General features: G+C 31.6%; 1 protein-coding gene across 1 annotated transcript; it reads right to left on the bottom strand.

Annotated features, from left to right (window-relative positions):
- Nucleotides 1–6,377: 6,377 nt before the first annotated feature.
- Nucleotides 6,378–8,634, bottom strand: LOC125223234 (putative trehalose-phosphate phosphatase D). The gene is made up of 9 exons (XM_048126281.2): nt 8,284–8,634; nt 7,988–8,128; nt 7,837–7,908; nt 7,643–7,738; nt 7,494–7,550; nt 7,300–7,401; nt 6,984–7,202; nt 6,805–6,897; nt 6,378–6,688 (listed from the first exon to the last, which is right to left on the bottom strand). Exons 1-9 carry the CDS (start codon nt 8,521–8,523, stop codon nt 6,629–6,631), a joined length of 1,080 nt encoding a protein of 359 aa, XP_047982238.1. The 5' UTR covers nt 8,524–8,634; the 3' UTR covers nt 6,378–6,628.
- Between the last annotated feature and the right edge of the window lie 3,229 nt (nt 8,635–11,863).

Below are 11,863 nucleotides of genomic sequence, written 5' to 3'. Positions count from 1 at the left end.
TTGTCGCATGTTTATGCTTTTTAATGCAAAGAGTGCTTTTACCTTAGGTAGTTATTAATTATATATGGTAGTATTGTTATAGGAGATCTCAATGGGATTATTTATATGGGTGTAGTACTTATGGGGGTTATGCTTCTTTAATTTCCACCAATAATTGATGATTGTGTGTGATTAAAATAATTTATTATGATTTGAGACATATATGATGGATTCAATCTAGTGGCACCCATTCTTTACACGTATTTAAAGATTTATTGGTCGACATGTTAAAATCAAGAAGGCATACAAATGTCACTTTATTAGAGTGCGTTGCTCATTCATGTGTAAATAATTATGATCTAAACAATTTAAAGTTTGTGTGTTGAAAAACTAGTCTTGTACGAGAAGATCTTACTTCAGATGTTATATTCATTCATGTCCCAATTATGCATCCTACTAACTCTTTTATGTAATAAAAACGCTTATAGTATGTTTTGATTGAAGATTATTTCTATATGTATGTTTTGGAAAGAGAAATCATATATCATTGATCATATTATCTTTAAATCAACTTGTATTGGTGAAATCTCTACGTATCTAAAAATCCGATTATATACTTTCGTAACCGAATGAGGGTACCGTTATTCAAATTTCAAAAATAAGATTTGAGTATTTCTCTTCCCGGTGATTTCAAGGTATTTGGTAGGTCATGAGTAGAGTTACTTATATTTCAGGAAATTATAGTCGAATTGAGATGTTAGAGAAAAAACTCATTCTTTAGAAAATTGGGTTGTATTTGTGTATTCAATAATGGAGCCCTGTTTTCCTTTCTCACCATGACAAGTTTGCGAGGATTTACTCGTGTTAGAAGATGAGAAGGAATTAGGACTCGAAAATTTCGTCGTAATTTTTTTCTATTCCTTCTTGTTTCCTTATGGTAAATTTAATAGTACTTTTCTTTTTTGCCATTCAGAGTATGTTGTTTTCCTTTTTCATCGTCTAACTGTGTGTGTGTCTGCTAGTTTGCTCCCTAGTCATGCAATTTTAGCCTTTTATTAGATCGATTTTTTTTCATACAACTATATTGTAGTCATATTTTTTTATTGAAGTAGTATAATAATTGGAGAATGTGTTGGTTATAAACTATACATTTGAATCTTAAAATTTACAGTCAAAAGTTATAGTAATGTTATTGTATCCGTACCCAATCCTCGACCACATTCATGCCTTCCAATAAGCTTTGATCTCATTATATAATATAGTTAGAAGATCTCTTTGATATCCTTTTGCTAAAAAAAAAGAAATAAATATACACGACTCCCTAGCTATTTAATTAAGTGGTTCCCCTTTTATTGATTTCTTGCTCTAAAAGAAATAAAAATGAGGCAAAAATATACTGTAATGTAAATTCTTTCAAGTTGGTATGGTGTGATTAGATTGCAGTACTTTATGAAGTGGGTTACAGTACGAGAAACAAGCTAAGTTTTTTTTCCTTTTCTTGAGTGACTTTGATAAGTCATTATTATGCAGTTATGTGCAGTGATCAAATATAGTGCTTTTGTTGCATTTCACTATCCACATCTCCAATCATGACCCATATTTTGTACTACCATATAATTTACTCATATATGGTGTTCCCAAAAAAATATCACATTCTTAGAACATACCTCACACTCTGAAAATTGCTTGAAGGTTCATAGATTTTGGGGATAAAATCACTTTGTACTCAAAATATTTTAATCTTTGAATAAATAGCTCAAGAAAAAAAATATTTAAAGTTAAATAAAAATTGTTGCACACAGACAATATAATCGAGAAACCAACAAAAGAGGAGAATGGGGCATCCTCAGTCAAAGAAAGCAAGAGGATTATAAAACAAAAGCAAGAGCGGAGAAAGTAGCTACCATCAGGGGCCGGAATTGAATGTTACATTGGGGTACAATATATTGTGCAAAAACTACCTAAATTATGCTACAAAATGATAATTTTCCATTGTCTTCTCCCACTCCTTAATTCATACAATTATTTGATAGATGCAACATACCATAAGTTGATGGTGTGTCTATGGTGTCTATGTCTTCTTGTAGACAAAAATCAAGCACTTAAAGTGGAGTCCAACTCCTTCTTCAACAATGGGGGTATTTTTTTCTTCTTGGAAAGTGGGGGTTTTCACTATCACCACCTAACCCTCTATAAAATAAAGAGGAAAGGTGGCCTTGAACTCCATTAACTAAATCAACTTTGAGATTGGCTTTAGTCTTTATAATGTGGGGTCTCACAAAATCCAAGTGCCCAATAGTGTACATTTGTTGTCGTGTTTGATTTGAAAGCAATGCCCTTGCTCAACCCATTATGGGTATCTTACAACTTTGCAAAACCTATTGAGCTCACTTTTATAAGATTTTTGGACCATTTGTCAACAATTTGGAGGTTTGCATATTTATCCCATGTAACAAATTTGGGTTGTTTTACTTGTAGAATCCACCACCCATATATATAAGCTTTTGATCATTCTTATGAATATCGTGTTTCTTTTAAAAGTAAAATGTAATTTTTGGTATGAATAGAACATTTTTAATTTTTCCTTAAGTTTAACAAAATGTTAAAACTAATGAAGCATAGTGCATCAATTAGATAGTGATAAAAGGGGAATATAAATGCTCAAAGTCATATGTTTATAGCAAGCCAAATGTCTAATAATAATAAAATAACAAATTAGATAAGATACAATAACATAGATTGTCAAAGGCATACTTAATATTTTTATAAGAAGAAGCATATTTGTGATGTGAGTTTTGTATCGCGTTTGTCCTTCGATATGTTTCATCGCTATCGCTTTTATTTGTACCTTAGTTGGGAGCGTCTCTCACTTTATTTGGTTTTGTTATATGTGTTACGTGTATGCATTGCAGGTGTCGTTGGCTTGTATTTTGCATCACTTTTTTATGTGTGTGATGTTGATCATTTATTTAGTTAGGATATATGGATGAGATCAAATTATAGTCCCTAAAATTCAGATGATTTTTGCTGGACCAGTAATATATTCACACTTAAATGATAAAGTGTTTCAAAAAAAGAAAATCAATAAATCATTCAACTCATTATTTCAAAACAAGTTATAAAAGTGTTACTCATATTCCACTATTGATCATTTTCTTAAAATTCAGAAAGAAAATGTGTATAAATGGGACATCTATAGATATGTCTAGAAAATCTTTAAATAGAAAAGTTGTACTGCTAACATAGGTTAGTGTATGGTGGATAGAAGAATGAAAATATAAATCATGACTGCAACATTTCATACAAGCATGTGCATAGAAGATCATTAATTACCTAATAAGAAACCAATTATAGATCTCAAATAATTACCATATTTCACGGGGATATGGAATCACTATTGTTGTGATTCATTTTCCCTCTTTTCAAAATTTATAATTATAGCAAGATGAATAAAATGCAAAAGGACATTTATAATTGGCAACATTAGACTCGTGCGACAAGACCCTTCAACTGCAAAAACAAGACAATAATTGATCTATCGAGTTTCAAAATAATCAAACTCAACTAATTGGATTGGAGGGCCACTAATTACTTTTTCTTTAATCAAATGATAGTAGTAATTCTTTTGTCAAAATGTTTTATGTGATTTTTTTTTCACGTGTTCAATTTACATTCACTCATTTGGAAAGGGGTGCTTATGTGCTGGAAATGTTGTGATTTCTAAAGATTCTACAAAAACAACTCAAGTACAAATAGAGTGTGAATTTTTTATGTATATGAAAGCGAAATCCAAACTAATTCTACTTCTTTAGAGAAGACATGGACTATGGCACTATGCCAAGCGTGGGTCTTTATTAGGTTTTATCGATGTTGTACAAAAATGCCGAGACATGGAAATGACGAGCAATATAAATATAGAAGCAGTATAAATAAAATCGGAGAAAAAATGCAACAAAAGTAAAGAAAAGCAATGCGGAAACCTAAGAAAACAAAAGAAAAGAGGCAACACATCGATCATAGCATTATCCGCAAGTCTTATCGATCAGAAAGGTGTGGTCTTACAGTAGCTCCAAGCTGAAGAAGTAGTTCCAAGCAACAACCATAAAGCACACAAGGTAAACAACAACTAGACCAGTAGATGGTATTCTAGAATTCAAAGAGCTTTAATGTTCCACTAGTCGACAGTATGTATTAGGAAATTCAAAGTTGGAAAGAATTTAACCAATTTAACGGAACACTATCTAAGTTTATAGCATCTGTCATATATGAAGAAATCAACTCGTAGATGTAATGTGACTATGCTCACAACTTTGATGGTGCAATGGCAATGAAATTAAGTGAGACTCTGACTATTCAGTTTTTGTTAAATAAACTACTTAAAAAGCCACTACCTTTTCTTTTATAAAAGAATTGACCAATAATAATTTCACATTTAAGTCGAACTTCAATCTATCGGATAAATATGAGGCGTTTTGGCGACTAAACTTTGCATCATCATTACATATATATAAAAGAATTGACCAATAATGGTTTCACATTTAAGTCGAACTTCAACCTATCGTATAAATATGAAGCGTTTTGGCGACTAAACTGTGTATCATCATTACATATATAATTCAATTGTCTATTGTGAGTATCTACCATCACCCTTGAACCATTTGCATTGCACGACGGTGTGAAAGAGTTCTGACCTTCATGTTGATTGTTGGAATTTAGCAAAAATATTAGTAATGCTTTACAACACATCAAATGTAACTACTAATCTATGCTAATCTATTGTTTCCAATGGTCATTCAAGTCAAACTAATGAATACACATCCTCAATTATAACCAAGAAATGGTTCTCCCTTCTAATAACGACAAATGATGCATATTCTTCATACATTCATAACTATTTTGGTTAGAATCTTGATGACTTTTTTTCTGGTCCCAAGTGTCTTTACAACTGTTAAGATGCCTTTCAATAGTAGAATTTATTTTATGTCACATAAACATGAAAGAAAATGGAGAAAAAATTGGATCAAGAATCAAGAAACACACTTTTCTTAACGCCTAAAGTTATACACCTTTAACGTTTTTAGTTATTGAATAGTACATGTGAGTGCCATTATCCCTCATTTGAGGAACTAGACGACGTGTCTAACCATCATCATTGGTTCATACTCATTTAAATAAAATTTGGTGGTACTATTCACACACACCACTCATGCTAAATAAATAATGATAGATGACTAATTAACTTCTTTGCTCGATCACAACAAATCTAACATAGTGTGAAGTTTATCCAAAGTTTAAACATACTAGAATTTAACTAAATTTCATGATTTATCTGGCAATTTACTAGAAAGCCTAATTACTCTAATAACCCATGTTTATTATGTTGATAAAAGGCAAAAGCATTGTTGAAACACTTGAGATTTATCATGGTATGAATGCATGCAAAAGCACTTAAATCTTAAATAATCAAACTATTTATGCGCTAGTATTATGTAATACAAATAACAATTTTTCCCATGAGAGAACACTTAGATCTCATCTCAGATACAATGAATTTAAAATTATTACTATAATAAACAGTCTAAACTATTTTGACTTTTGCCCTTTAAACAAAATCCACCAGATTCCTCCTCTCTATTTTTCATTATTGCAATGTTCGATGTTACTTTGATTAAAGCCAAATAGCCAATAAAGAGAGGAAAAGCGAAACTGTTTTTAAAGAAACATATAACAAAACAGCAATAATTAAAGAGTACACATAATCAGTTGCCTCAAATTACTTGAAACGGTTTTCCAGTTTTGTCAGAATTTGCCGCATGAGATTCAATAGCAAACCTGATGTCCCACTTCTAATATTTCTTTATAAAAGTTCTGTCATTTTTTTTCTCTTTATTTTCAATTTTGTAAACAATAACTAGCTAGGATTTAACGTAACTATTTTTTTGTTTAATTTTAATTATGTTAATAATTTAAATTTCTTAATTTATATCGTGATGAAGTTTAATGGTCCACTTTTATACAAGCTCAAAATATTATTTGAAAATTTTTAAATTTCACTTTAGTATGCATTATTTGTTTTTTTATTATTGTCAATAGTTTATTTTATTAAATTAGGACTTATAGGTATATTTAAATAAAATTTCACTTTTTTTTGATAAATATTGTTATTAGATTAATTCGAAAGTAGAGTATATATATTCTTTAATTATATTTTTAATAATTTATTTCAATTTCATCTTTATTATTCTTTATTTATTTTTTAGTATTATTTATTGTCAAGAGTTTATTTTACCTTTTGAAATAAACATTAACTGCGCCATATTATATTATGTAATTTCCTTTCATCCTGATAAAAATTATTACAATAATTAATTTAAGGATGAGACTTGAGACTTGCTAGATTTGGTACCGACATCAAGATACTGAATCTCATCCAATAAACATCAACCCCTTTGGGATCAATCACAATTGAAATATTACAAAAATAAAAATATAAAAAATAGAAAAGAAAAAGAAAAAGAGCAATTAGGGAAATTCACCCCTATCCCTCATAATTAAATCAATTAGGACAAGGTTATATCTCTCTACAAATCTCTCTCTCTCTCTCTCTCTCTCTCTCACACACACACACACACACACACAAGAACTCTTACTAGTGTCTTAGCAAGGACAACTTCTTCCACTCCACCAAGCGTCTTAAGAAGTGCATGACCTGTCAAAAATATCATACATTAAAATGTTAATAACACTTAAAAATAGACTATAGTTCAAGTAGTTATATTAATTTAATTAGTAGTTTGTTACAATTTGTTTTTGTGTGCTACTTGCCTCGGTTGGTTCTTGCAAAGTGTAGGAGGCATTTGTTTCCTTTGGAGCCTTCGAAACTAGGATTCCTAGTCCTTGACCCCTTTCTCGCAAAACCTAAATAAAACACAATATTTATATCAAACATTCAATCAATCATATAAAAATAAAAACTCTATCGCACGTGCTAAATCACAACTTACTCTAAATGCATCTTCGTCAGTTCTGTCGTCGCCTATGTAGATAGGCAACACATCACTCGACTCATCGTATCCCAACGATTCCAACAAGAACTCAACCGCATTCCCCTTGTCCCACTTGATAGTTGGCCGAATCTCGAATACTTTTCTACCGTGATTCAGCCTGAGCTGCGAGTAGTCCTTGATCACCAACTTAACTTGATCTGCCAACTCGACCCATTTCTGCAAAATAAAAACATTTTTCAAGTTGAGTCCGTCGCGCAACATTCAAAATAAATATTTCAAATTTTTGGCGAAAATGAAGGTTACGTTTTCGCACATTTTCCTCCACGCAACGGTAGTGAACGGAGAGACAGAATCTGTTGTTCTCCACTTTAGCTCCAGGAATGTGCTTCACTTGCTCTATCAAAGCTCTGTATACCTGAAAAATAAAATTTCAACTAAATTATTAGACAAATTTAACTACTTACTGAAAATTTTAGTACACTAGTATTTTGTTAAAAATAAGCCTACCTCATCAATTATAGGCAGAAATGCCCTTGCAGGCTGGCAGAGCACAGTTTGATTTCCCTGAACATTACATACATTAAACATAAGATAATTTGTCCAAGAAAAATAAATTTTGTGACAATAGTAATCAAATAAATTCATTTTTCACTCACTTTTCTTTGTGACATATGCCTTTTTGATGGCCCTTTAATGTCCATTCCATGGCTACCGGCGTAGTAAAGCTCCGACAATTTTACGAAATCGTACACCTAAAAAATGCAAATTAAATTGAAATAATGTTTTCAAGAATGTTAATTTATAGTAAATTGATTTAATTTATTGGGTTATAAATTGAAATTAAATGTACCTTAGCTCTGCATCTCCCACTAACAATGGCAGATGGGAACAATTTCGCAACGTCTCTCACAGCTTCTCTCATCTGATCACACAAAAAAAAGTAGTAATATTTAGTTACCATTCTTTTAAAATTATCGACAGCGACGGCGACGGCGACGAACCTCGCTAGTGATGAAGGCGCGGTCAGGGTCCTCGACGATGGGGGAGAGAGTGCCGTCGTAGTCCAAGAACACGACAATCTGTTTGCCTTTGGCGGCAGCCGTGAACTCCTCGAACATGGTCAGAGCTGACGGGTGGTGGGGCTGCGCGCACGAGCAGAAACACACACGTGCGTCAGCCACACACATTACAAAACTGTCAAGATAGCAGTACTTGACAATTTGACTTGTACTACTGTCTTGACAGACATATGTAGTAAAAGAAAAAAAAAAGGACAAGGAATTTTAGTGGGACTTACATTCCAAGAGCCGTGGTCCTCGCCATCCAAGGGCCTCCGTGTGGGGGAGGAGGCCCTCATGGAGTCGAGCAAGGCATTGATCCTGGCTCCGTTCGCATTGGGTGCGAGCTTCTTGAGTAGTTTTTTCACTGGGAAGAGGTTTCCATTGAGCGGGAAAAGGGCCGAATCGGGCATTGCGATGGGGAAGGCCATCGGGATGCCCGATTTCGCGTCGGGAATGACCATTTTTTGGTTCGTCATTGCGTTGAGGTAAAATATGCAGCAGCAGAAGAAGAGGAGGAAGAAGAGGGAGGAATATGGGGTGCTAGATTGTGAGAGAATAAGTGAATGAAAAATGTGGGAGAAGTGAGAAAGGGAAGGTGGGGTGTGATCAATTTATAAGTAACTTAGTAGAAGGCATTATGAGACGAAGTATTCCAACTTTTCTTTTACCACCTTTATTATATTTATTTTAGAATTATGCTTGGACCCCACAATATTTAAAATAGTGATAAGTTTTACATTCTCGTATTATTCGTGTAGACTATTTTGAGATCCAAGGCATGTTGCATGGGGATAGTGACACGTGTAGGTATGTCGATCGGGCCCACGATCGCTAAGGCATTGGCAACAACGGCTCGACTCGCAAGCCACCCTTATATGCCGAGGCTTACCGCCATTATGGAATGGAGAGCCAGAGGATTGAGCCTCGCCTAAGGCTCAAGGGTCGTAAGTCGCAACTCGCACCTAGTCAGAGTGCGAGTGCATGACACGCACTCTGCTTGCAATTTTTCTAATTTTAATTTTTTTTTTAAATTTGATATATTTTATAAAGTTTGTGATATTTTAGACTAATTTTAAAATTCGTAGGAAATACTAAATTTTGACAAAAGTTCATAGTTGACCAGTTTCTCTTAAAAAAAAGTAATCATATTTTCACTCCACATAGGGTCGTCAATTTGCCGAAATATTCGCACAATAGCTTCTTGCAACTTGCAAGCTTGAAATAATTTTTTTATTGATTATATATGAAATTAAGAGACATAATAGAGGAAATGCAAAATGTTTGGGGTTCTTTGTGTTGCTTTTTCTCTTTTTATGTATTTAGCTATTTTAGCTAAATAGTGTGAATGTATATATACACGATAAAGGTTGGACAATCAACATGTCCTAATTAAGTCAAATTGATCAATTCAAAGAATGTATAAAGATGATAAATTAAGTGGAATCCAATGTAAATACTAGGGGAATTTATTATCATGTCGCATATACTCCTATATAGCAATAATTTAATGAACGCTCTAAATTAGTACCCACTTAATGCAAGAGGGTTGGATCCCATGTTCAAATCTTTTTACTATTTTCCTTCTGTTTTCTACCGATTTCTAATATACATTTTTAGAATAAATTTCCTATTAATTTCATGAAATTTTGTCAAATTTTAGTTTGTCTTGCAATTATAAATATTAATTAGAAAAGGTTGGATTTTGTTCACAGTATTCATGCTGAATTGTCTTATATGACATCCATGAAATCAAACGTTGATATCACCACTAATAAGTTAAAGGATGTCGTCTATTTATTAAAAAATGATGACATTTGTTTGAAAAACACCAACAGTATTACATTATACATGGACGACCAAAATTCGAATTTGCTGAATTTGATCAAACTTTATAGTACTATTTTGTCCCTGATAATGTGCTCTTTTTTATGTAAACAACAAAGTTTATTAATCAATATTCTGATATTCACCGTTATAAAAGAAATAAAAAACTTGGATACATGGAGGAGTGTGCGACATACCAATAATTTATAAGTTGAAAAATAATCGGTGATACCAAAAAAATCATTGGGTTATTGCACTTCAAGAGAGAAAGTTGGATTATGGAGTAGTATTTTAAACTAGTAGGAGTAATATTTTTGGGTGGAGCTCCCACTTGTTTTCCAGATTAATTATGAGTGTCTTAGACCTTAACAAAGATAGTGAATCACATTAACATAAATAAATAAGTAAAACAAGGACATTAGGTTTTTATTTTATTTATTACTCTGGTTTTCTTTTAATCTTTTTTGTGTAATTTTCTTTGCATGACAAAGAATCTCAATTTCAATTCATATAATATCTTGTTTATTATTCGAGTTTAACATCGTTACTTCCAATAATGTGCATTTCATTTATTGTTATTTGAGAGAATATATGTTTTAAATTACTAGAATTATGAAGAAGAAAAAGTATCAAAACTTTTTATTATTCAAAAAAGAAAAGATGGTTAGATCCATTGTGTGCATTAGTGAGAATTATCTAAGTCAAATCGGGAATCATTGATGAAAGAAAGTAATAATTTAAAAAAGTAATTAGAGGTTAGTATTTAAATGAAAGTGTAATATGACCGTACGTGTGTGTGTGTGTTTTGGTTGATGTGATTTACTGATTTAGTAGGTTTTAGTATACCGTGACCACTAATAACATTGTTTAATATTTCAATAAATATGACCCATTTTTTTATAAAATGACCACCAAATATAAAATCTACTTTATATAATATTTTACAAACATATTCCCTATTTAATGCGTGAAAAAACTTGATCAAACTTAATAATTCAAACAAAGTATGGTGTCGATTCAATTCATATTTCCTAAAATATTTCTTTTACTATAAGATGTGCCTTAAATAATTTCAATCTTATATCCAATAATCGAATTGTTGTCGTGGGTATTCCTTATTGGACAGTTTGAAGTTCTTAGAATACGCATAGCTGCGATCTAATGGTCACAATTAATGGAATTTAAAAGTAGGAATCCCATTTTAATAGTTTAAGAAAATCTATGGGCAGGGCAATTAAACCATGTTCTAGAAGATACTATATTTCCAAGAATTACTCCTTTCTTCCGTCCCTTAAATTTTGTCACACTTTGGTCGGGCGTGAATTTTAAGAAATATAATAAAAATCGAGCTGAAAAAATTAGTGGAGAGTGAGTCATATTTATATAAATTAGTTTTATAATAAAATGTTAATTGAAATGAGTTAGTGTAATTTGGGGTACAATACCAAAAATGGTAAAAAGTGAAATGTGACAAATTTTGTGAGTCGGATGGAAATAAAAAAAATTGATAAAATTTAAGGGACGGAGGGAGTAATTAATATTAGTATAAGTTTGACGACTGGAAAACCATAATTAATATGAGATGGTTTATTTTTCTAAAATGAAAAAACAAATTAATCTAAGCTACCAAATTTCATGATGAAAGCTATATTGCTTTGATTTCTTTAATGAAAAATGTCTATATATATGACAGAACGACTTACGTATATTATTCAAAATATTATGAATCTGTCTTATGATTCCATGAGTTAGTTTGCAGTTTGCACACATCATATGCATAAAAAGGTTAATACTAGTATAATCTATATATCTGAAAAATGGATCTTGCATGTAAATATTTGAATAATAGGTTTTTTTCTAATACTACCAAAAATCTAATATTTTCACAACAATTAGATGATAGTACTAACTAGAATTATTTCTTAACATTTTATTTTTCAGTAAACATGCTACATTGATATTTTTGAACAAATGACAAATTGAAAATATCCA

The sequence above is a fragment of the Salvia hispanica genome, chromosome 1 (genome assembly GCF_029641045.1).
Source record: "Salvia hispanica isolate PSC_SH4W2 chromosome 1, Shi_PSC_v1, whole genome shotgun sequence".
In the NCBI taxonomy this organism is placed as follows: Eukaryota; Viridiplantae; Streptophyta; class Magnoliopsida; order Lamiales; family Lamiaceae; genus Salvia; species Salvia hispanica.
The sequence above is the reverse complement of the archived record's forward strand: the minus strand, read 5'-3'. Positions and strand labels throughout refer to the sequence as shown.